This window comes from Capra hircus, chromosome 7 (assembly GCF_001704415.2).
Source record: "Capra hircus breed San Clemente chromosome 7, ASM170441v1, whole genome shotgun sequence".
Classification (NCBI taxonomy): domain Eukaryota; kingdom Metazoa; phylum Chordata; class Mammalia; order Artiodactyla; family Bovidae; genus Capra; species Capra hircus.
Genome location: NC_030814.1, coordinates 66,208,092 through 66,233,391, shown reverse-complemented (window position 1 = coordinate 66,233,391; position 25,300 = coordinate 66,208,092). Strand labels below are relative to the sequence as shown.

The window sequence follows — 25,300 nt, the reverse complement described above, 5'->3', positions numbered from 1 at the left end:
CGGCCACCCTGGAGAGGCCGCAAAGCGCGGCGGTTGTCGCGCGGCGTCACCCGCTGCCGCAAAGCGGCGGGCGCTCCGCCCCGGTCCCGCCCTTGGTGACGTCTCGTGCGCGCCCCAAGGCCGCCCGCGGCTGCGCAGTGGGCGCCGGGCCCTCCCCCGCGACGCTGGCGGCGTAAGCGCGGGCCGCGGGCGACGCTGCGAGACCGGGGCGAGCCGGGCGCCCGCGCGGCGGGGACGGCCCGCGCCCAACATGCGGAGGCCGGCGGCGGCGCGGGAGCGGGAGCGGGGACCCAAGCGGGCGCCGGAGCCAGAGCCGGAGCGCGAACAGGGTCCGGAGCGGGGGTCCGCGCAGCGCTGCTGAGGGAGCCCGAGCCGCCCAGTCCGGCCGCGGGGCCACGGTCGCGGCAGAGGCTGTCAGGTAACGACGCGCGCGCCCTCGCTCGCGGCGGCGGACACGCGTCCTGGCCCTGCTGCCCCACCCCCACGAACCCCCAGACCCTATACTCATATGTCTCGAAGACTCCTCAGACCCCGCACCTCCTACACCCCGCAGTTCGGACCCCTGGACCTCGCAGACGCCCACAATGTGGACCTGCTCCTGTGAAGCCCTGCACTCCCGACTGCACCCCCCACGGCGACCCCATCTGCCCCTACAACCCAGTGACCCCCACACTGTCAACCCAACTCTTCATTCCCACCCCCTTGCACTCCAGACCTTGTCGTTGCCAGTGACTCCCAAACTCAGGTCCTGCCAGTTCTCACTCCTTACAGATCCTCACACTACTGACCTCACTATTCCCCTCCTCCTCCGTTTCTCACTCCAGACCCTACTGTCCCTCATTCCAGACCTCAGTGTTCTCCACGGATTCGTCACTCCCGACTGCTGGCCTGTCCGTCCCTCAGCCCCACCCCACCTCCCTCCTTCACTGCCCCCCCCCGCCCCGCCCCCAGTGCTCAAGCCCACTGCCCACTCCCCCTGGCCTCCCACCCCTCCAGCCCTCTCCGCTAGGCCCGTCGCTCCTCCCCACGCTGGCGCGCACACTCGCCCCTTTGTAGCCCTGCAGATTTGTCGGGGGAGCTGGGGTCAGGAAAGGGGAACAGCAGGAGGGGTCTGGGCTGGGGGACCTGTTGTGGGGCGCTCAGGAACTCCCGGCGCTGGCCGGGCTGCGCCTCCCCCTTCCGCCCTCGCCACCGGCTTTGTTTTCCGGAAACACTTCAGATGAAGGAGGGGGGCCGACGTCTGCGTGCCCGGCAGCCACACCACCCCCTCCCTGTCCTGCGCTTCCCCTGCTCCCTCTGCCCCAGTTTTCTCAGGGGAGGCGTTCAGGACCGGGCTGGGGGCCTGAAAGAAAGCCCTGCCCTGACGTCCGGGGCGTCGTCCTGGGCCGGCTTTGGGCAGCTGGGTTATTCCCTTGGCCTCCGGATGGCATTGTTTGCAGGAAACGGCCTGGAGGGTTCCGTGCACGTAGGTGGAGTCCAGCATTCTCTCCCCAGCCCCCTCCATCGGGAGCCCCAGGCTGGGCCAGTGTCTGGAGCTCCCGGGGTGTCCACACGTCCATCCTGAGGGGTTTCTGGGCACCTTCGTTCCTGCCCTGAGGGACATAGGCGTTTCCTGACCCCCCAGGGGCTCCTTTGGCTCAGGGTGTGAGGGATGAGTGGGGAAACAGGAATCTGAAGGGGAGGATGGCTCTGATAGGGAAGGGGGTAGCCGCTGGGGGGCTGGATGTGGCCCCCGAAGGGAACAGACTGAGCTGCTGGGGGAAGTTTGTGGTTGTTAACAGGAGTTTGTTTTTGTCTGCTGTGTTTCAACCGAATTGTGGCCTGCTCTGGGCTCTGCAGGCAGAGGTTGGGGTGGGGGTGCGAGGGCAGGCTGACTGTAGCACCCTCAGCAGCACACACAGGGCTAGACAAGACTTTACTGGCCCATCTTATTGTCTCTGGAGCCCCAGATGTTTAGTTCAACCCCTGCGGTGGTATCTGGGGCCCAGCCTCTGAGGAATGGAATGGGGGTGGTGAGTGTGGGCCGGGAATCTAGCTGGTGGGGGCAGCTCCCAGATTTGGGGGCCAGTTGTGTCTGCTGTATCTGGCAGTGGAGAGAGGGAAGGAGATCTGGAAGGAGCTGGCTGGACCTCCACCCCAGCTATAGGCAAGACCCCAAGGTCTGCAGCGGGTATTGCAAGCCTCTGGTTTTTTACCCCACTACTGTCAGGCCTTCTCATCTGATTCTGGGTCCCTCTCATTTCTCTGAGGCGGGTTGGGGACAGGCATCTAATCATCTGGCTCTGAACTGTGACAGCAGGTCCTGTGAGCACAGACTCCTCTGAACTGTGGCTTCTGATTCCATCTGAACCTCCTCCTCCTTCTGACTACCTAGTAATTACCTCTGGGTTGCAAGAGGAAGTAGGTGAGGTTTTGGTTTTTTTTTTTTTTTTAATAAACTGAAAGCGTCATATCTGCTCATCCCAGCTCTGGGGAAGCCAGCTAGCTGAGAGGTGTTCCGGACAGCCGCGGGGCCACCTGAGCCTTGGGGATTTACTGGTGGGTAGCGCTCAGGGAGGGCCCAGCCCCCACAAGGCAGTGCCTGGGGACAGGGCATGTCCCCTGGACAGCCTGGGACACCAGGAAAGCCTCGTCGGATGGACTTGGCATGGTTGCCTCAGAGGTGCAGTGTTTCTCTTCAGGGCTGTTGTGGGGCTTGGTCTCTGTCTTGAAAAATTTCTAGACCTCCCCCCTTCACCCCCCAGGACCACAGAGGCCTTACAGGGAGGCTTTACAAGGCTTTAGTCTGGGGAGGGAGCTGGCAGTGGGGCTGGGGGGCGTTGGGCAGGTCAGTGTGGTGGGGGGCACTTTTGGTTTCCCTGGAAAGGGCTTTTGTAAAGGAGATGCGTATGTGGGTTGGGTCGTGGTCATCGTCAGTGTCTGGTGTTTTCTGGGGTTTTCATACCTGAATGGGGTCCTTGCTGTTGTGATCTAGGGAGCAGGTGTGCTCTAGCCACGAGTCAGGATTCTTTCTGTTGCCTGGTCAGGGAACGAGGCCTGGTGGTGCAGAAAGTCCAACCTTGAGCAGTTCTGCACCTGCCGCACCCTATTTGGGCACTTCAGGGGCTTGTTGTGCAAGTCCCCAAGCTCCCTTTCTACATATGAGTAAGCGAGGCCCAAGTGACCTCCAGGAGGAGGACCTTCACTCTGCTAAGGTGCTCCTCAGGACCATCTCTGCCCACTGGATGCAGCCTGAGCAGGAGGCCGGGGGTGGGAAGACCGGCTCCTCTGGCCTCGGCCCCTCAGTCCTGCCCATTTTCCGCCAAGCTCCTGGCAGAACCTACATCCCCTTGTGATATGGGGGTCCATACAGATGGCCGGTGGGACTCTCAGGCAGGGGTTAATGGCGGCGTTTCCTTCTCAGAACCCTACATGTCCCCTCAGCACCCAGGATGGTCCACTGATCTGGCTTCCCCAGCTGTCTGGAGCTTTCCTATAAGTCCCTTTCAGTGAGTGGCAGAAGCCAGGTAGTTTAAGGAGGGCGAGCCCTTCCTCTCGCTGCACAGATCCAGCCTGCAGAACACATGCGCACGTGTGTGCGTGAGTGCATGCGTCGGGGCGCCCGCCAGGTGTCCCTGCGCCTGAGCCACAGGCAGGGCTGCTCTCGCCAGCGCCCCCGCCCGCAGTGCCTCTGCAGGAGCGGAAAGGCAACAGAAGTCTCTCCTGCAGGTGGCGGCCAGGGGTGCCCGGGTGCAGACCGTGTCCTGTGTCATCCTGGGTCACGGCATCACTGTTCAAAGGACAGATACACCTCATGCGTCACGACTTCATGTTGGTTCATGACACACCTCAGAGTGTTAAAAAGTTGTGCTTAAACATCACCCCCGGCGTGCTCCAGCATGATCCCCATTTTGGAGGTCTGGCTGTCCCCACCCCAGGTTGCAGGGCAGCGTCGCTCACTCTGGGACCTGCAGCTTCCATGGGACCTTGATGAGTGTTTGCAGTAACCCTCATGCTCACTGCAGTCCCAGGGCCCAGCTGATGGGCACGTGGCAGGGCTCTCTGGGAGCCTGGTGGGTGACCCAGCGGGGCTGCGTGCAGGGCAGCTGGATGGGGAGTAGGCTGAGATGAAGAATCCAAGGGAGATAATGCTGGGAAGACCAAGGGCTTTGAGAGAGAAGAAGGGTGCAACAGAGGGATGGGGTTGGTGCCTAGAGTGCAGAGCCCTGAGGGTTCTAGAATTGGCTTGGGGGTTACTCCAGGGCCCACACTGGGAGCCTGGCATCTTATAGGAACCAGATCACACCGTGTACTAGGCCACACCTTTCCAGGAGTCGCCCACAGAGACCCACTGGCCTGGCAGCCCTTTGCTTGTTTGGCTTCACCTGCGGCACTGGCAGATTCCAGGACCCCTTGTGCCCTTCATCAGTGCGCTGCCTCGGCCTCTGCTCTCACACCAGCAGGGAGCAGTTGTGGGGCTCTTTGCCCAGGCCTAGTCCTCCCTCCACCTGCCGGCCCCGGGACATGGGCTTGTTTCCTCTGAAGCTATAGGCAGGGACATGCTCTCTAGGCCGGGTCTGTTCCCTCCGCCCTGTGGGCGCTGGAGCGGGTCATTCTTTAGGGCCGCCACATTGGGACAATGTCCAGGCATTGCCCGGTGTCAAGGCAGTCGGGTCCAGTGAGTGCCCACCTCGGGGTTTCCCACCAGCCTGCTGTGCACAGTGAGCTGCAGCTGAGGGGCTTGCAGGTACCCATTTCAGGGCCTCCCTGAGCCTGTCTCGGCTTCCACAAGCCCCCTGCCTTTGCCCTCGGGAGCAGGAAGTCTGTGGAACCAGGTCAGAAGGGATACTGCTCCTGTGGACCGGATGTGGTGGCTGGCTGAGGTCCCCCCACAGGGCACTGTCCCCCGCTCTTGCCTCAGGCCGCTCTCCGGCTGGTCCAAGGGTGACCCGCAGGATCCCTCCTGGTTTCTTTCTGGTCTCCAGGCTGTGGCTGGGCTTTTGGGGCTTCCTGTGTGGCCAGCCCAGGGAGAATCTGTGATGAGACCCTTGGCCCAAAAGCTCCAGCCTGGCTAGTCCCCACATGCCCCTGGCTTGTGCTCCCGACTTGTGCCCCCAACCCAGGCAGGCTGTAGGGCATGCCTGGCGCCTCACGCCCTGGCCTCAACTTCCCAGTCAGAAATGGTCATGCTGGTGCCCTGGGGGCAAGTGTTCTGGAGTCTTTTGGAGGCACACATATCTGTCAAGACCCACAGCCCCTGCCCCCGATACGGACAGGATGAGAGCTACATGGATGGTGGACAGTGTACTGGTTAGAGAGCAGAAAGAAACAGGTTTATCTCCTTTAGTTTGGGGAATCTGAGATACGGCCAAACACGTAGTTGGTGTGAGAGGTTACTGTTGAGATAGTTTACATCCTTCACATTTGGGGGTGTGTGGCTTATCACCATTTGGAAGCTTAAGTTTTCATTGGAAACACTCTATTTTAACAAATACAGAGCTTGAGTAGGAAAACATCAGGGCCCTGGGGACTGAGTCCTGCCAGGAGGTCGGTGCTGCTGTCAGGCGTAGCCAGATATTGCTGATAAAGCGTGGGGCGCCAGGCGCAATTGTAGTTCCTACAAACGGTCGAAAGTTGCCTGGCATAAACGTACCTCGGGTGGTGTGTGGGACACACTTGCAGTAAAGGTTAACTCGTTGCTTATCTGACCTTCTGTTGTCTGCTGGGCGTCTGGTGTTTAATCTGCGTCTGGCCACCCCGGGCTGGCGTCCTCTTCCCGTCCGTCTGGGGCTCAGGGCTGCACTAGCGCTGGCGGGTTGGAGTGGAACCTCTGCGATCAGGTGGTGGTCCTTCCAGCCAGCATCTGGGGGCAGGTGGGGCACCTGGTGATTGTGATGCAGCCTCTGGACCAGGGGTTTTTCCCCAGCTCATGGCCAATCTGGGGGACCAAGGTTGGAGTGCTGCCAGCTCATGGATAGAGACAGGCCAGAGGCCAGCGGGGTGGCTCGGGTGGGGAGGGCAGCCCAGGGTGGTGCGGGTAAGCATGAGCCGGGTGGCCGCCCTGGCTGGTTTGAAGAGCGCGGGGTGAGCAGTGGGTGAGTTCTGTGTCCCCTCAGCCTGGGCCAGCGCTGCTGGGGAAGACCAAGCTCTCTTTCCTCCCCTCCCCGCCTTCTCCCTGGCTTCTCTTCCTGTGGGTGCACACCTCTTGATTCCTGTCTGAAATGGTTACCGCATCTGTCACAGGAGTGGGAGGTGTGGCTCTGGCCTGGGGGTCGGACTTTGACCCACACTGGACAGAGGAGCCCTCCTTTGGGCCGCCGCCCAGCCCCACGCCCTTCCTGACAGCTTTATTGTGATGCCGCACACTACACTGGCTTTAATTAAGATACACTTCACCGACCATAAAGTTCACCGGAGAGGAGACCTCGGTGGTTTTAGTATATTTGCGAATTGTGCAACTATCACCAAAATCAATTCAAGAACCGCAGCCCCTCGGCCTGTTCTGGACGTTTCCCGTCAGCGGAATCACACCCTGTGGGTCCTTCTGTGTCTGCCGCTCTCACTGAGCATCGTGTTCTCAGGGTCCCTCCACGTGGTAATGAGTGTCAGGGCTTCTCCCCTTTTCTTGGTTGAAGGACACTCCCGTGTGGAGGGACACGTGTGTTCCCTGGGTTGTGTGGGCCTCGTAGCCGTCATGAGTCTAGCAGCTGTGGATGCCTGTGCTGGGCACACAGGTCTGTGTGGATGTGTTCTCGGTTCTCCCGGGTGTATACTGAGTAGATTGAGTGGTGACTCTTGTGAGGAATTGCCGTTTTCCATGGTGGTTGCTTCATCTTCTGTGCCCTGTGGAGGAGGGTCCTGTTGATCTCTGTCCTCGCAGGCTCCCTCTCCAGGTTCTGTGTCCTGTCCTTTGTTAGGGTCTGACCCTGGGTCGCGGTGTCTCTGCCTCCTCCGAGCCTGGGAACCCTGGCCATTTTCTGGAAGACCGTCTTCCCGCTGCCCTGCACTTTCTGGAGCGCCAGCCCTTCGGAGGACATGGGCCAGGGTGGCCCTGCCCCTTGATGTCTCGGACCTTCAGGCCGGCCCGTGGTCTTCCATCCTGGTGCCTCTCTGAGCAGGTGTGTTGGGTGCCGGGAGGGACTGCAGGCCCACAGGCCAGGTGCCTTGGCCGCGTGTTGCCGTAGATCCCATCCTGTCGTCGGTGTTTTTCAGGGGCAAAAGACACGCACACATTGAGGAAAATGGGTGTTTTGGCCAAGCGTGGGAAAGTTTTGAGAACTCACTCAGAATCTAGGCGGTGGGCACTGTTCAGGCGTCAGTGACATACTTCCAAACCCCCACACACCATGGGTGTGTTACACACAGGTCTGGCTGCTCGCTGTGCTCCACTCCGCTCCCCCTTGGGAATGGCTGTGGGTCTCCTCTTTCTTGGGGAGAGAGACCATTCCAGCTGTGCCCACAGGAGTGAAGCCATCCTCCCGGGGGCATGTGCTCCTGTGCCTTGGCCTGGCCCTCCTGCTGCTGCACCAGGTCTGGGGAGGCTCCAGTTGGGACACGGGATCCCACGTGGTGGGCGGGTGCTAGTCCTCCCGCCACCGCCAGTCCCGAGCAGAGGGGCTGGGTCCTTGTCTAGGATGTGCCAATCTCTGAGGACCCGTCCAGACTAAAGCAGCCATCTCCCCCAGCAGGGGAGCTGGTGGGTGAGTGATGCTCAGCCAGCTCCAGTAAGACAGGGAGGCAGGGCATGTGGTTTTCTGGTGGGTCCGCAGGTGCTCTGGCCCGTTAATGTCTTTCACGTGTCTGCCCACACAGCCCCTTGCCCTGGGCTGAGGCCACACACCCTGGAGGGTGGTGTGGCCCAGCTCTCCCATCCCCCTCTGCACTGTTCTGAGCTCAGGAGAGTTTGCACCTGCTAGCAGAGGCCAGCCAGGATTCCAGTGGGCGTGGGGCAGGCACAGGGCACCGTGGAGGCTGCCTTGCAGGTCATCAGGCTTCTCCCCCTCATCTGGCCCCAGAGCCCATGTTTCCATCATTTTCAGGGCTCGTGCCCCTGCCCCGTGCTCAGCTGGGGCTCCATCTTTCTCTCTGACTGGCCAGGGCCTCGCCTGGCCTCCCTGCTCTGCTCTGGGGATTGTGGACCCCAAGGAGCAGCCGTGCCTCTGCCTGGCGCCCACTGTGTCCCTGGGACGGGTGCTTGCTGGACTGGCGGCATGGCGAGTGCTGTGGTGGAGGCCGAGGGGCTGGGCGGGTGCTGGGCTGCAGGTGCAAAGGTCCTGGGCAGGAGTGTGCCCACCTGGCACCATGTAGAGGGAGAGGGGGTCTGAGGGGGTGCTGCCAGAGGTGGTGGGGGTTGTTTTTTTAAATAGACTCTTGTTTCAGAGCAGTGTTAGGTTTATAGCGAGTCTGTGGATCAGTTTGGGGTCCCTGTGGGTCACACCTCAGTTGAGTGTCGCTCGTGTCGCAGCTGATGGGCCGGTGCTGGTGCATCGTCCTCAGCCAGGGCCGGTGCTTCCCCCATCCTCTCTGCCCCAGGCCCCCGGGCTCTGCCAGTCCCGGCTCTCCTGTGGGGGTACAGCCATTTCTGTATGTGTACCTGTCTTCTCACCTGTGGCCAGAGTGGCCGCCTAGCCCCGGCTCCGTGCCTTCAGTTGTCCCTTCTCACCAGGCGTTACGTGGGGTTTGAGCACCTTTTGTGTCCCTCCCCGATCCCTCTTCTCTGCGTCTCTCTCTTAGCTCTCAGTCGTAGGGGTTTTCAAGTGTGCCCAGGGCGTGAGCGGGTGGTCACTCCAGCATGCCCATGGCCTGGCCCCACCCATTCCTGATATCCAGCAAACCCCCCCACCCCATGGAAGCACCTGCTGCGTGCTAGGCTGGGGCCGAGGGGTTTGTCATGCATGTGTTTAAGTCCGTGGAAAGCTGCAGGGAAAGTGCTGCGTCCCATATCCTTCTGGGCTCATCTGTAACTTGGCTGAACCTGCGCATCTGCCCACACCTGCTCTTCATGACCCCGAGTGTGAGCTCTGACCGTCTTCCTTGCCTTTCTCAATGAACCCTGCATGTCCTCGAACAGGGCCTTTCCCTCGGGGTTGCTGCAGCCCCTGCCCAGCGATGCCCCCTCCTTTCCCATTCATCCAGGCTTGTGTTCCGCTGTCTGTAAATCCCTGTATCGTGAGCTGTTTCTGCTTGATATCGTTTGGACGCTGGCCTCATCCTGGGGTCTGGTCCCCGTTCTCAGCCCACTCCCTTTCTCTCTGCTGTAACACTACCTGTTGGTGATCTCAGGCTTCCAGGCTGCGGCCCCTGGGCTGGCGCATCTCCAGAGCCTGGGTCCCTTTCAGGGGATGCCACGTGCGTGGATGCCACGACCTGGCACGTGGGGTGCCCGTGGCTGCTGGGACCCAGGACCTGGGTGACTCCTGGAGGGAGGCCCTGCCTACACAAGTCAGTAGGCTCAGCCTGAAGAGGGGGACGTGTGTGTCTGGAGGTGCCTGAGGGGGGCTGTGGCCAGAATCGCCCTGGAGCCCTGCGCTTCCCAGGTGGCTTCCCCGGCAGAGCCTGCAGTGTGTGGTGGGACCACCCCCAGGAGGGAAGCTGCTGCCACCCCTCCAGATGCATCCTGACTCTGGCCCAGGGCTGTGCCCGTGATGTCAGCGGGGACTGTGACATCACTGGGTGGAGACGGTCAGAGAAGGGGGTTCCTGGGGCCCCTGGCAGGGGGCCTGGCCCTGGCCCTGACAAGATGGAGGACCCCCAGGAGAACGCAGCAGGTAAGCCCCCTGAGCTGGAAGGCAGGCCAGGGGTCACTGGGGGGGTTGGGGGTGGGCTGGGAGCCCTGCCTGCCTGGGGCTTAAGTTGACCACGAGGGCCTGAGCAGAGTCAGGTGTCCCTGGGGGGCCTTCCCGGAGTGAGGAGTGAGTCTGGGTGCCCTTGGGAGGAACTGGGGGCCATGCTGGTGGGGTGAGACTGGCTTGCTTTCGGGTCGGGTGTAGGGCTGGGTCCCTCCATCCCCCATGAGTTTTAGCGCCTGTGCTGACATCACACATACCCGCTCCCTGGTTCACCAGGTGGGCCGGGGCACCTGCCAGCTTCCAGCTCCTGGCAGCGTTTGCTCTGCTTTTAGTCCTGTGTCCACTGTCTCGTTCCTGCGCCCTACAGGCCAGTGGGTGACTCGCTCTGGCCGCCCCCCTCTGAGGTCCCAAGAGAGGACCCAGGAAGACCCCTGTGGCATGGCGGGTGGTAGCTGCTGTTCGTGGGGTGAGTGGGCACTGGCGTCCTATCGCTGGAGGGTCAGGGTCTGGGCTCCTCACCCATCTCCTGGTGTCCACTGTCCCCTGCAGGCGGTGACCTCATGGTGGCCACACGCTTGCCTTGTTGTCCAGGGGCTGACGGATGAGGCGGGCCTCTGGTGTCTCGTCAGGGCCATGTGGGCTGGGGGGCCGGGCAGGGGCAGCACACCCGCCACAGCTTCTAGTTTCAGGCCTGGTTGCTGTCCCTGTGCTGCACACCAGGACCCCAGGGACACGGCATGGGGGCCAGCATGGCGCTCCTGGCGCAAAGGCTCACTTAGAGTAGGCACTGGGCATTACCCAGAGGCAGCGCTGGAGGAGGGGCTGCGGGGGTAGAGTTCCCACCCTGGGCCTCACGTCCTGCACCTGGTGACTTCCCAGCCAGCCGGAGGGCGCAAGTCTCCTGGCTTTGCGGCTCTCAGAAGGCAGCTCTGCGGGCTCAGAAAGGTTTGCAGCTCGAGGCCAGACAGAGGTGACAAGGCTGCTGTGGATCTCGGGGTGGGGCTGAGAGCAGGGGTCATGGCTCAGAATGGAGTCAGGGCAGGACCCTGGGGGTGGGCGCCCTGTGCTGCTGACTGGGGAGGGCCTCCGGGAGAGTTGGGGGTTGGAGTACAGGGAAGTGAGGTCTCCTGGAGGGTTCCTTGTGTGTGTTGTTGGGGCAGAGTGATTTTTGGTGATGCTGCCCCATAAAAGCTGTTTGCACAAAGTGGGACCCAGACCTCAGTCCCTGCCTGTGTGGGATGAGTAGGTCATAGCAGCGGCATGGGGAACTGCAAGGCCCCTGCCCAGCATTCCTCCATCGACGTGGACGCACCCATATCTTGTTTGCCAGGAAGTCGAGCCCAATCTCCAGCCGTCCCTTCCCCTACTTTGTTCCCATGTTTGGTCTTCCTGGTTGGGCCGCTGTCCCTCCAGACTTCCCCGCATGGCTCCTCCGTCCCCTGGGTGAACTCCGTCCCCTGCAGTGTCCTGCCCCGGCCGTACGCTCCCCTCAGCCGCTTGTGGACAGGGGCACCGGGCGGCAGTGCCCACAGTGTCCTCGGGCAAGGAGACAGGAGAATGCCAGCGTCTCCTTGCTGTCTCTGAGCTTCCTGTGGGCTCTATGGCCCCCTCTGGTGCACCTTTGTGGGTGGGGTTGCATGCACGGACCTGTGTTTTAGTTAATTTCTGACAGGAAAGAAAATCTGGCAGGAAACCATGAGTGTCCATCTGGGGGTAAGGGGCTTTCGGTATCCACTTGTGGAATCTGGCAGGATTTCAGAGAAAGGAGGGTCACCTGTGCAGGTGTGTTGTCTGGGAGCAGGAGGTACCCAGGTGTTTGCAGGGCATGGGCTCGCTCTACAGGAATCCCACACTGGCGTGTTACTGAGTCATGGGCACAAACTCCCATGAAGTCGGGTGTCCAGCTGCTCTGAGCCAGGCTGCACTCTGGCTCCGGGTTCACCTCCTCCCAAGGTGGGAAGGCCCTTGTCCTGCCTCCCTGTGAAGACCCTCAGCCCTTCAGCGCATCCCCTGTGGGTGCTGTTCCCACAGGCAGTGAGTGATTCACAGGAGTGTGTCTGGTGCTGGGTGCAGGGAGGGAGTGCTAGGGAAGGCGTGTGTCTGGAGGTGGAGCGAGACCATTGGGGAAATGCAGATCAGAACCACCCCGAGGCAGCGGAGGGCTCCAGGAGCAGGCCAGTTGACGGGAGGCAGCCTCCAGTTCCTCCAGCAGTTAAGCTAGAGCCTCCCTCAGCCCTGCCATTCTAGCCGTGGGTAGTGCCCGGGAGGGGGACAGTGCAGAAGCACTGTAGCCACTTTGTTCACCAGGGCCCAAGAGTGGACACAGCTGGGTGTCCTTCCGTGGGTGAGTGTGTCCCTCCACACCCAGGAGCATCCCTCAGCCATGGAAAGAAGAGAAGCCCTGACACTCGCTACCATGGGGCCAGACCCTGAGAACACGATGCTCAGGAGAGCAGCAGACACAGGACACGCGGGGTGTGATTCCACTGGTGGGAAATGTCCAGAACAGGCTGATCCACGGACACAGAGAGTGGGTTCCTGGTTGTCAGGGGCTGAGGCAGGTGACTGCTGATGGGAACAGGCCTCGCTTTTGGGGGATGGAACATTCTGGAACCAGAGGTGATTGTAGCACAACTTTGCAAGCATAAACCAAGGTCTAGTAGGAGCCTTTGATCTTCCTCTCTGGAAGGGGTTGTAAGCCCTGTGGTCATCTCTCCAGATGTGAATAAAGATGTCCCAGGGGCTCAGAACCAAGCATGCAGTCTCCACCCCAGTAGGCTTGCTGGCCGTTTTGTCTGCTTCTAAATTTTATTGGAGTAGAGTTGATCGACAATGTTGTGTTAGTTTTAGGTATATAGTAAAGTGAACCGCTTATAGGTTTACACATACCCACTCTTCTTCAGATTCTTTTCCCATATAGGTCATTGAAGAGTACTGAGTAGAGTTCTCTGTGCTCTACTGTAGGTCCCTATCAGTCATTTGCTCTCTACTACATATTAATGTTTTTAATATAGTTATTTCCTTGTAAATTTGTAGCAGCTGTTCACAGTTAACTCCCAAATCCTTGAGGTTGAACAGCCTCCCCCACAGAGAACTGTGGGCAAATGGGGCTCAGCGTGGCCCCTGGAGGTGGAGGCCAGCCCATGGAGCAGGGGGGTGGGCAGCCTGCTCTGTCCTGAGGCCCCAACTCCTCGGTCAGGCTCCTCCCTCCCTCCGGTCACTCCTGCCGGGCTGTCTGGTGCCCCCTTGGCTTCGCAGTGGTTCCGGCCAGTCTCCCACAAGGGCAACCAATGGAGATGGGAGGTCAAGGCGGAGCAGCAGCTGCTTGGCCAGGCCAGCACCCCTGAGCCCAGTGATGGGTGTGTTGTCCACAGGTGCCAGGGCGCTGGTCTCAGGCGGCGGCACTTGCTGCTGCTGGTAAGAGCCGCATTCACACGGCCCCAGGCTGGGCCCTAGCACGGGGGTGCATGTGGCCGCCAGGAACCCCAGCAGCGGTGGAGCTGGGTGCGCGGGTCTTGGCTGGGGTCGGATTGTCTGTACACGCTGTTCATGTGTTTGGGAAGTGTGGGTGCTGCCGTCTGTAAGCAGTGAGGTTTGGCCTGAAGCCCGGGCTCCTGCCTGTCTGGGACTCTCCTGGGCTGTGCCTGAGTGGGGACTGGCGTGTACACGTGTGTGTGAGCACCCCAGCTTCAGTCCTACCAGCTTGTGGTCCTGCCTTTGGGCACGTAGCCAGGGGGTCCCCTCTTTGGGGCCTGTTCTTGGCACTTGTGCCATCAGTGACACAATGGGGCTGCCTGGCCCTTCCGTCCATCAGTGCTGGAGGCTGTGTGAACACCCATTTAGGGGCTGGAGCACCAGGCTCTACAGAGCTGATCCTGCTGAAGTCCTAGGGCCCTGGTGTTGGTACGCTCTGGCCTTGCCTCCCCTCCCCTTGGCTGTTAAGTGGGCGTGGCCTTTACCAGGTGCCAGCCCTTGAGTGCCTGGTAGGGAGGGGCACAGGTGTGAGCCTCACAGTGGCCAGTCTGGGCCGAGGCGGGCTAGGGAGGTGTTAGAAGAGGATGCTAGTGTTTTCTTTCTGGAGAGATTCTTGTGACTTTGGTGTGAGAGAACAGGAGGCAGTGAGGGCCTATTGGAGGGTGCAGTTACTGTGGCTGAGAAAAGAGGATGGCTGGCAGGGGAGACCCTCCTCTTGAGACACAGGGTGACTGGTCTGCACAGGGTGTAGGGAGGGGTGGGGAAGGGAGGAGCCCACACCACAGACACAGCCTGGGTTGCTTCAGGGCACCTGCCCTGTGTGTCCGCACCCCCTGGCTTGGGCTGCTTCTCCTGCAACCTGGGGGACTTTGGGGGTGCCTGCCATCCCACCCACAACCCCAGCTTTGTACTGGCGAGGCCAGGCCGGACTCACCCCAGCTACAACTGCCCAGCCAGCCCTGTCAAGGCAGGGGGCTGCTGGGCCAAATGAAGCCAGGCTGGTGTTGGCTTCTGGAGCCCCTCCTTGCCTGCTTTCTGTCCTGCAGCAGTGGGTCACCCACCTAACCACAGGGTCACGAGCTCCTGGAACAAGACCCAGGGACCTCGATGTCCCCTGGACATTGGGTGGGGAAGGGAGGGGCGTCTCTGGAGACCCCATGTCAGTGGTGGGGCCTGTCTCCGAGGCCTCTGCATGTACTGCTCTGCGTCTGTCCTCTTCTTAGGGCTCAGTGCCGCGGGGTGGGGTGGGGGGTGGGGGGCGGCGCCTTGGTCACTCGTTTGGGCATCTCCCCTGCCGGTACAGCCATCCTACAGCCCTTGGCGGGGCGGGGGCAGGCAGCAGGCAACACGGGGGATTCTCAAGAGGCCTGAACCTCCCATCCCTCAGCCCCCAGAAGGCTCCAGGTTGCACCAGTGCGTCAGAGATCTTTCCAGAAGGAGGTTCCACCAGCAGTGAACGCCCAGTCCCAGGTCCGGCCAGGCTGTGCTCTGGACCTCGGCATGCGTGGCGGGGAGGCGCGTGTCCTCCTAACCCGGGCCTCTGTTTCTCCTCCAGGCGAGAGCCACGAGATTTGAGCCCCCGGGACCCGTCAGCAGCATGAGTCCTCCCCCCGTGTGCGACCCGGAGGCCACCGAGATGAGCGCTGCGGCCGGGCCCTCGCGCGCGCCCGTGTCCCACTAGCCGGAGCGCGCCAGGCGCCATGGGGTGTTAGCCCCGAAGAGCCGCCGCGACCGCAGGTCTCCGTGGAGCCGGATTTGCACGGCAGCTGAGTCACCGTGGAGAGGCCAGGGTACCACAAACTTATGGATTTTGACAAGAAAGGAGGGAAAGGGGAGTCGGAGGAGGGCCGGAGAATGTCCAAGGCCGCCGGTCGGGCCAGCCACAGCGTCCGCAGCTCGGGGACCAGCTCGGGGGTCCTGATGGTGGGCCCCAACTTCCGGGTCGGGAAGAAGATAGGCTGTGGCAACTTCGGGGAGCTCCGGCTAGGTGAGCCCCGTGCGATCACGTCTGGGGCCCCGGGGGCGGTGGGAGTCGTAGGGACGGGACACAGGTAAGTGCGTGGGGCTTCTGCCCCCCGACCCCGGGAAGGAGCAGTTGTGCTGGGGGCTCCTGGCCCATGGTACCCGACGGGGCAGAGCGGAGGACAAGGAGCATATCCTACACAGCCCTTGGTGGTTGAGCTCTGGGCGATCCCAAGTCCCTGTCTGGTGGTCATTGCCCAGCTCGTGGCTGTTGTTGCCAGTGTCAAATGTGTTCGGCGGCCCATGGGACTGGGTGGAGAGGCCCGGCCAGAGTCTGTACCTTGGCAGATTGCGAGGGCACTGGAGTGGGGCCGGCGCCTCGCTGCCTGGCTCTAGGGCTCCAGGTTCAAGGGCGGGGCCAGGCTGCTGATGGCAGGGGTGTGGGTGGGAGACACAGACCCTCCCTTCCTTTGGGTTCCCTCCAGCCTGGCCAGCACTGCCCACTGCCCGTCAGGGGCTGAAACCCAGCCCTGCTGCCCAGTAAGCGTCTGCTCCTGCTCTCACGGACACGCGCACGCACTCGCACCCCCGGCTCCTGCCCTTGGCATTTGGGGCGGCAGCCTGAATCTCACAGGTCTGGATAATTTCAGCAGAAAATGCCTTTTAAGAATCCAGGTTCGGTTGTTGCTCCGAAACCCAGATACAGAACACCGCTGTGTTGGGTGCTGCGCCATTCGTGTGTAAAGCTTGGTCGGGACTGGAGCACCAGCCCTGTCGACGCTGCTCCCGGGCCCGCCCCCGCCCGCCCCCGCCCGCCCCCGCCCGCCCCCGCCGCTCAGTCACGTGGTTGCCTGCGCCTGCCTAATTGACTCTGGGTTCCTCTCTTCTTTTGTCCTATTGTGAATAAAACCGCCCCGGGCGCTGTTCTAGAGTGTAAGTGCTTATGAGGGACCACCAGACTGGTTTCCGGAACCGGGGAACCTGTTTAAACCCTGCAGGCTGCGCGGGAGGGCGCTGGCTGTCCTGCAGCCGCCTCTGCACTTCGGGTTGCCTAGCGTGTCGGTGGGTGTGAAATGGTGCCTAATGTGGAATTCATTTGCTTTTCCGCAATGACTAATGTCGAGCCTTGTTCTGTGTATCGTTTGTCTTGTTTTCTGGTTGTTTTCAAAGATTTCTTTTCTTTTTTGGGGGGTGCTGCGCTGGGTCTTCAGAAAGCTGGGCACAGGCCCTCTCTTCCTGCACCAGGGGCTACTCTAGTTGCAGTGCATGGGCATCTCGTTGCAGTGACTTCTTGTTGCAGAGCACAAGCTCTAGGGTGTGCAGGGTTCAGAATTTGCAACTCTCAGGCTTAAGATCGTGGGTTCAGTGGTTGTGGCACATAGGTTTAGTCACCCCATGGCATGTGGGATCTTCCCTGACCAGGGATCAACTGGTATCCCCGGCATTGCAGAGTGGAGTCCCCAGGGACCACCAGGGAAGCCCCCAAAGATTTCTTTTCATCTTTGGCTTCCGGTTTTGATTCTGCCTTGTTTGGGTATGGTTTTCTGTTTATCCTGCTTGGGGTTCATTGAGTTTGTAGGATCTGCACACTTCTTCATTAAATTTGAGAAAGGATTGCCATTATTTCCCCAAATATTTTTTCTACCTTTGTTTAGTCTCTTCTCGTTCTCATACTCCAGTCACACATGGTCAGGAGGGTGGTGGTGGTGGTGGTGTTTAATTGTTTCTTTTTGGTTGTGTTGGGTCTTCTTGCGGTGTGGGCTTTTCTGTATCTGTCGTGAGTTGGGACTACACTCTGGTTGCGGTGTGTGAGCTTCTCTTTGAGCGGCTTCTCCTATTGCAGAGCACGGGCTCCAGGGTGCGAGCTTTTCAGCAGTTGGGGCCCATGCGCTCAGTTGCTCTGTGGCATGTGGCACCCTCCTGGACCAGGGGTTTGCATTGGCAGGCAGATTCTTTACCACTGAGCCACCTGAGAAGCCTGTCAGGAGTGTTTGATGCTAGCCCACAGGTCCCTCAAGTTCAAGTTTTTTCCCAGCCTGTTTTCTTTCTTCAATCTGGAGAGCTTGCGTTTCTTTATTGTATGGTCACCCTTTTTTTTTCTCTCCTGCAGCATCTATAATAGGCACATCCACTGACAGTTTTCATTTCATACAATGGTATTTTTCACTTCCATTTGATTCCTCTTATTTTTTCTGTTGAGATTTTTCCATCTGTTTGTTAATTTTGCCCATCTTTTCCTTTAATTCTTGAATATACTTAAAGTAGCCATTTTTTAATTGGTGTATAGTTGATTTATAATGTTGTATTAATTTCTACCATACAGCAGAGTGATTTAGTTACACATATATAGACATTTCTTTTTTCATCTTTTTTAAAAATTTATTTTTGGCTCTGTGGGGTCTTCTTGCTGTGCTCAGGCTTTCTCTGGTTGAGGCTAGCAGGGGCTCTTCTTTGCGGTGCACTGGCTTCTCATTGTGGTGGTGTCTCGTTGCGGATGGTTTCAGTAGCTGTGGTTCAGGGATGGAACTTGTGTTCCCTGCATTGGCAGGTGGATTTTTATTGACTGTACCACCAGGAAATGGCATTATTCCATTCTTTTCTATGGCTGAATAGTATTCCACTGTATCCATGTACCCCATCTGTATCCACTCATCTGTCTGTGGACATTTAGGTTGCTTCCATGTCCTGTCATGGCTACTGTGAACAGTGCCACTGTGAACATTGGGGTGCATGTGTCTTTTTGAATTTAGAGTTTTCACCAGACATATGCCCAATTGGAGGATCATATGGCAGCTCTGTTTTTAGATTTCTGAAGAACCTGCATACTGCTCTCCACAGTAGCCGCGCGACCTTCCATTTCCACCAGCAGTGTAGGAGGTTCCCGTCTGCAGTGTCTATTTTAAACGCCAGGGTCTATGGTCCCTTTGATTCTGTTTTTCCTTCTTACGGTTTTGTTCCGTTTTTCACATGTGTACTGATGTTTGATGTGTTGGACAATGTGGGTAGCACCCGTGAGTTCTGGATTATGCTTCATCCTGGGGACTCATCTTGAACCCATGAGGGGCTGCCTTGCAACTTTGATAGGCTGGCCCAAGAGCAGACATTATTTAGGGGCTGGAGTCACCCCCTCCCAATATATGGGCGCTCTGGGTTTCCCGCCGAATGCAGGGGAGCTCTGGGAGTCTCCATGCCCTGGATGCAGTGCCTGTACCGTTCCTGCCCTGGGCAGCCCCTGGCATCTCCCTTCTGCTCACAGTGTCCCCCCTGAGTTGTTCTTCACCATGCCTCGCAGACTGTTGCTCTTCACACCCTCTGCCGAGCCCAGAACACCTGAGGTCCACGAGGAGACTCTAACCACGGACTTTAGATGCCCGCATGCACGTGTGCGTGTGCACAGACCACACATTCACCTTCAACTCAGCTGAACCCCAGAGTTCGCAAATGGCAAAACATGAGGTTTCTACCACAAGACATAGAGTAAGATCACCATTTACTGGAAGGGACCAGTTAGACAACATCGAAGTTTAAGCATCCAGAAGTGTTATTAAGAGCAGGGGCAGGTGAGCTGCATACTGGGAGGTACTGTTTGCAGAGCACCCCTGGACAAGATGCCAGTGTCCGCAGCACAGGAAAAGGGTATAGCTCAGTCAGAAGACAGGCTGTACGATTAAAACCGGGCGAGAGATCCAGACAGACACCTCGCAGGAGCCAGCGGCCAGGCGACTGGGGGTGTGGAGGGCAGGGCAAGCCAGCAGACCTGGCCAGGAAGTGATGCGCTGCTGAAGGAAGGCCTCTTCTGGGAGGTGAGTGGGATGCGCTCTGTCCTGACGGGGTGGGGTGGCACAGAGCTCATCAGATGCAGGGCTCTTCAATGATAAATCGCTTCCCAAGGGAAAGACAGGGACTAAGTACGGACTAAAGGTGGTCTGTAGGCGGGAGTACTTAGGGAACAGGGGACTGAGGTCTACAACTTTGAGACGAATCTGAGAGAACAGGTGACAACCGTGCATCTGGGCGGCAGAGCGGAGCAGACCGCGAGCTGTCGCGCCTGGCGGCGAGGGCGCAGGGTTTGTGCACCCAGCTCTCCCGTTTGCTGTATCTGAAGCTTTCATAATAAAATGTTGGGGGACATGAGGCATGCCTGTTTTTTACTCAAAACCTAACAACCAGGACTAGATGGAGGCTTTCTCTCCTTGCCCATGGGTGTCTTATCAGAATGGAAGAATAGAGGCTGCAGGAGGGGTCCCAGAGGGTACCCTTTCCTGACAGCGGCAGTGAACGGACCAAATGTGGAAAGATGGGACAGGAAGAAACACGCCGTGACCCTTCCAGACAGCCTGACTGTCCGTGTGCGGAGGCCAGAGTAGCTGCTCAGTAAACAGGAGGGAGTGAGTTTAGTAAGGCTGCTGGGTGTACCAGCGTGAATCAGCTGTATTTCTCCGTTGGAGCAACAGTTGGAAAAGAAACATTTAAAAATCTACCCTCCAGGTGCCTCCAGGATAAACCTAAGGAAGGTGGTATGCGCACTACGCTGAGCACTAAACGCAGAACAGAGTCCTGCGTTTGTGAAGTTAATTCCCAAGACGCGATTCCTCTGCAGAACTGGGGGCCATGTTGTCAGGTCTCTGGGGAAATTGACCAGCTGACTGTGCACCACAGTGGAAACTGAAGCCCTGGAGGAGCAGGGGCTGAGCTGAAGACCCCAGGCGGGGGCCACAGTGATGAGAGACCCAGGATTGAGGGAGGAGGGAGCTGACTGACAGGCATGTGGGCGCTGGCCTCCGCCTGTGTGGTTCTACACACTGGTGTCTCAGCCACCCCATGGGTGGGGCAGGTGGGCCCAGCACCTTGGGCATTCATACTGTCCCACTGCAGGGGGATGGAGGGTTAGCTGAGGCCTCTTCCCATGCTGGACCCTCTCAGAAGCAAGATGGAGCAGCGGGGTGATTCAGCATGAGGTCTTCTGGGAGCACAGCACACCATGGGGCCTGCTGGCACTCAGGCCCCAGAGGGTGGCCAGCTGGTGCTGGGAGGGGCAGAGAGGGTGCAGCAGCTTGCTGGGTATGCACACAGGCCACCACCCCTGGGTGCTGTCTGGGGTTCAGCCAAGGGTGGGAACTAGCAGGTGAAAAGCTGGCCTGGGCAGGGGTTCTGGAGCTTTTGTGTTTGCAGTTTTGTGAGGTTGAGCACTATAGCTGGTTCTCAATGCACACCTGGAGGTCCAGGTGGCTGGTGAGGGGCTAGGGGAAACCTCTTGCCCCAGGCATGTCAGTTTCTAAGCCTAGGATGCAGGTTTACTTTCCTCCCGATGGGCTTTGTGCAGGAAGCCTCAGGCTGGGGAAGGGGCTCTTGGCCCTGGGGCCCTTGCTCCACGGCAGGGGATGGGGGGATTGGGGTGGGGGTGGGGTGGGCCTTGTCCAGCAGATGTTCACAACTTAACTATCTGGACTTACAGGCAGGGCGCGGGTTGGGGGACTCCCTCGAGGGTCCCTAGAACTGAGAGGGGAGAGTGCTGGTCAAATGGCTTGATGGATGGGGGCTCAGAGAGCATCTGGGGACAGAGACGGGTTGTAGGGTGGTGTGGATGTCTCCTCCAGGTCTCCGGAGCTGAAGAAGGGCCTTGGGGTCACCAGGACTCTGTTCTGTGTTCACTCTTCTAGGTGGGAGAAATTGGAGTGCATGGGCGTGCTGGCGGGAAGGATCCCGCTGAGGACAGGGGAGCAGCCCCCAGTGGGCGGAGGCAGGGTTGGCCTAGGGATGGCGATGGGTGAGGGTGCTCACAGCCGGGGGGAGCCCCTTGCGGGCATCCTTTTCCCTCCCAGACTGGGAAGGAGGGGACCAGCGCAAGGGGGTCTGTGAGGGGAACAGGAGATGCGCGGTCTCATGGGCTGGAAGTCCCGCAGGCCTGATGTGCTGCTTCTCCCACAGGAAAGAATCTCTATACAAATGAATACGTAGCTATCAAATTGGTGAGTCCAAAACCTGCCCCTATCCCCAAGCGGCAGCTGTCCCGATGGGCTTGGCCAGGGTCGGGGCGGGAGGAGGGCAGGACTGCACGCTGCGTGCCGCCCACGCGTCCTCTTGTCCCTCCCAGGAGCCCATCAAGTCCCGGGCGCCGCAGCTGCACCTGGAGTACCGCTTCTACAAGCAGCTCAGCGCCGCAGGTACCCCAGGGCCGGGCGTGGGGGAGCTGGGGGAGCCTGCCTGGGCGCCGCGCTAGTCTGTGTCCTCCATCCGCAGAGGGCGTCCCTCAGGTCTACTACTTCGGCCCGTGTGGGAAGTACAACGCCATGGTGCTGGAGCTGCTCGGGCCTAGCCTAGAGGACCTGTTCGACTTGTGCGACCGCACGTTCACGCTCAAGACGGTGCTCATGATAGCCATCCAGCTGGTGCGGGCCGGGCTGGGGCGGAAGGGGCGGGGTGGGGCGGAAGTGGGAGGCGCAGAGAGCGGGCTGAGGCCTACCTACCGCCCGCGCACCGGCAGATCACGCGCATGGAGTATGTGCACACCAAGAGCCTCATCTATCGCGATGTGAAGCCGGAGAACTTCCTAGTGGGGCGGCCGGGCACGAAGCGGCAGCACGCCATCCACATCATCGACTTCGGCTTGGCCAAGGAGTACATCGACCCCGAGACCAAGAAGCACATCCCGTACCGCGAGCACAAGAGCCTGACAGGCACGGCACGCTACATGAGCATCAACACGCACCTGGGCAAGGGTGAGTGAGTGGTGTGTGGGCCGGGCAGGGGGTGGTGGTTGGGAGGGCTGTGCTGACCTGCTGTCCCCCGCAGAGCAGAGTCGCCGTGATGACCTGGAGGCGCTGGGCCACATGTTCATGTACTTTCTGCGCGGCAGCCTGCCCTGGCAGGGGCTCAAGGTGGGTGGGCCAGGCCGAGTGGGCAGGCCGGAGGTCTCCCGCGGGTGGGGAGGCCGGCCAAAGTGCTGACTGCACTCCCCTGCAGGCTGACACGCTCAAGGAACGCTACCAGAAGATCGGGGACACCAAGCGGGCCACGCCCATCGAGGTGCTTTGTGAGAGCTTCCCAGGTGAGAGTCGTCTCCCCATGTACCACCGCCCCCTTGCTCTGCATACCCCTGCCCAGTGCCCCCGCCCCGGGCCTCCACTAGCCCTGTTGGTGTCTGCAGAGGAGATGGCCACCTATCTGCGCTACGTGCGGCGCCTAGACTTCTTTGAGAAGCCGGACTACGACTACCTGCGCAAGCTCTTCACCGATCTCTTCGACCGCAGCGGCTTCGTGTTTGACTACGAGTACGACTGGGCCGGGAAGCCCCTGGTACGTGGAGGGAGGGGGCTGGCACGGGAGGGGCCCCTGGTAGGTGAGGGTGGCTGGCGGGGGCCCCCAGCTGAGCCTCAGCTGCCTCTCGCTCCCTTGCAGCCCACGCCCATCGGCACGGCTCACTCTGACCTGCCCGCGCAGCCTCAGGTTCGAGAGAAAGCCTTGCTCTACAGCAAAAACCAGGTGAGTGCCAGGCCAAGGACCGCACCAAAGTGTGTGTGTTGGGGGGGTGTCAGGCGGGGCCCACCTGACTCCCCGCCCCCTGCAGGCACTTAACTCCACCAACGGGGAGCTGAATGCCGACGACCCCACCGCCGGGCACTCCAACGCCCCCATCACAGCCCCTGCAGAGGTGGAGGTGGCTGACGACACAAAGTAAGGCCCGCAGCTGGGTTGGGAAGCAGGGATGTTCTGGGTCTGCCCCCTCGCACCCTTGCTGCTCCTCCTCCACCCTCACCCCTTGCGCAGCTTGTGCCCCCTTTCAGCCTGCGTCCCCCTTCCAGGTGCTGCTGTTTCTTCAAAAGGAGAAAGAGAAAATCGCTACAGCGACACAAGTGACCCCAGGGCAGTGACCCCCGAATCCTTCCGCTGCAGCCCCCCGGGGCCAGCTTGTCCACGGCCTCGTTGGCCACAGCCGGACGCAGACTGCAGGCCGGCAGCGCTGCCGCCCCCGCGCGGGGTCACGACCCTCACATAAGACTTGGGCCGAGATTTCTACACCTGTGTCTAGTCCTCCCCTCCGAGAGCATTAACTATTTAAAACAAGGAAAAGAGAAACCACAGCGGCTGCCCTGCCCTGCGCCCCCGCCCGCGTCTGCTGAGTGAGTAGAGCGGCCGCCGGCACCACCGCCCGCCCGTTAGTGTCATAAAGTCCAGCTTGTCTCCCTCGATCCAAAGGCCGTTTTCTCGAGGGGGCGCTGCGGGGCGTTGCTGCCGGGGGTGAGCCCACCCTGGGCCTCCCCAGACTGGAGGGGAAGGCGGGGTGGGGGCGGCCCCCAACCAAAATGCTGCACCAAAGCCTGGGCCGGCAGGCGCGGCCCTCAGGGGTCCTGGCACCTGTCGGTGGAGCCGCCGGCCTCAACTTGGGCTGGGGGCAGCCACCTCGAGGCCCGTGGGCGGCGCGTGTGCGGGCTTTTTGTGTCGCTCCGCGCTGCCGGCCGAGCCTGGAGACAAGCGCCTTAAAGCCCGTCTGAGCCCCGCAGGTGTGTGTGGAGCGGGCAGCCCCGTCAGTGCGGTCCCAGTGGTCCCCTGGGGCTGCGAGCTGCGGGCAGAGCAGCTGGGGCGTCTTCGCGGTGCGTGCGTCTAGGTCTGGCTTTACAAAGTGTACAGAAATGGCACTTCCGTTTCTCTGATGCTTCCTGGAAGCCATAGAACTTAGGGGCTTTTTTAAAAAAAATAAAGGAAAATGAAACCAATTCCCAGCGTGGTGTCCAGTCTGTCAAAGGGGTGTGTCTGGGAAGGGACACGCACGGCTGGGTGTCTGGAAGGGAGGCACACGCTATGGGGAGGGAGCCAGGGAGTAGCAACTCGCTGCTCAGGAGAAATGGAGGTGGGAAAGAAGGTAAGAGAACTGCAGTGAGATAACTGGGTTGGTTTATTGGGGGCAAGTGGAAAATCAGTTAACTACATCACAGTGAGAACAGAGGAGCCGCAAATACAAATGTAAAGGATGGGGAACTTTGCCCCAGTTTACACAAGTCCACTTGAAACCCCCACTCAGACGGATTCCCTTCCAGGAGCAGAAGGGCCTCAGCTGTGTCTGGATGGCTGGGTCTCAAGTGAACCCCGCAGCAAAGCAAGGAGCCCTGGAATGGCTGAGGAAATGCCTTCTTGGGGGCCTAGAGTTTGCTCCAAACCCTCAGTTGGGTCGGTCTTAGGAGATTGGGCCCCCAGGATGGGGCCAGGGTCCCTATACAGAAAGGAAGAGTGACCACTGCTCTGGAGAATGCAACAGGAAGGTGGCCGTCTGCAGGCCAGGAGGTGGGCCCTCACTAGGATCCGGCCATGCTGCCCTCTGACTGGCCTGACCAAGATCGTAGTGGCTCCTGGAGCAGCTTCACAGGGGCCCCAAGTCACTGACAGCAAGAGGAAGGCCTGCAGCATGCAGTGTCCTGCCCATGAAATAATGTGCGCAGCTCCTCCAGGAGCCTGGCTCCCGCCCACCCCTGCTGGGCCTTGGGGGCAGCCAGCCAAGGTGGGTAGAGGTCCCCCACCCCCACAGCCAGGAGGCCTAGACTCCCCAGAATGTAACATGGGCCCTGAGATGGACGAGATTCTCCCAGCAGTGGAAGGTGTGAAACCACCTGGGATCAGAAATTCAAACATGAAGGACAGACTCAAAAACTGGACCCAGAGCCAGCCAATCAGATTTGGGAAGCAAAGGTAAAAATAAGTGAAATTTTTATTTAGAAATGAAGAGTAAACTGTTAAGGTGCGTGAGGCTCCAAGGAAGATCAGAGAAAAGGCTTGGGGAGGAGAACAAGGGTGTGAAGAGGCAATGCTGGTGGTGAGTAGCCAGAGACGGACACAGGAGATGGCAGCGGGGGCCGTGTTGGACCAGAGTCAGCGAAAAATGTCAGAGCAGGAACTTAAAGCTGCTGCTGGCACTTCCCTGGCTGTCCAGTGGTTAGAAAACTGCCTGCCAATGCAGGGGACTCAGGTTCCATACCTGTCCAGGAAGATCCCACATGCCCTGGAGCAACTAAGCCTGTGTGCTGCAAACTAAGCACGCTTACTAAGCCTGCGCTCTAGAGCCCAGGAGCTGGGACTGCTGAAGCCTATGTGCCCTGGAGCTCACG

General features: G+C 59.9%; 1 protein-coding gene across 1 annotated transcript; it reads left to right on the top strand.

Annotated features, from left to right (window-relative positions):
* On the top strand, nucleotides 192-23,917 carry CSNK1G2 (casein kinase 1 gamma 2). Its single transcript, XM_018050405.1, has 12 exons — nucleotides 192-418; nucleotides 14,797-15,228; nucleotides 21,132-21,172; nucleotides 21,298-21,367; nucleotides 21,444-21,592; nucleotides 21,688-21,922; nucleotides 21,996-22,081; nucleotides 22,167-22,251; nucleotides 22,351-22,499; nucleotides 22,602-22,685; nucleotides 22,771-22,877; nucleotides 23,006-23,917. The coding sequence occupies exons 2-12, from the start codon at nucleotides 15,045-15,047 to the stop codon at nucleotides 23,058-23,060; spliced, it is 1,245 nt and encodes a 414-aa protein (XP_017905894.1). The 5' UTR covers nucleotides 192-418; nucleotides 14,797-15,044; the 3' UTR covers nucleotides 23,061-23,917.

What these genes read in the sequence shown, in the direction of transcription:
- CSNK1G2 (XM_018050405.1), top strand. Translation starts at nt 15,045, where the DNA reads ATGGATTTTGACAAGAAAGGAGGGAAAGGGGAGTCGGAGGAGGGCCGG. An exon ending in TCATGATAGCCATCCAGCTG is followed by an intron (nt 21,593 to 21,687) that starts GTGCGGGCCGGG and finishes GCGCACCGGCAG; the next exon opens with ATCACGCGCATGGAGTATGT. An exon ending in TGCTCTACAGCAAAAACCAG is followed by an intron (nt 22,686 to 22,770) that starts GTGAGTGCCAGG and finishes CGCCCCCTGCAG; the next exon opens with GCACTTAACTCCACCAACGG.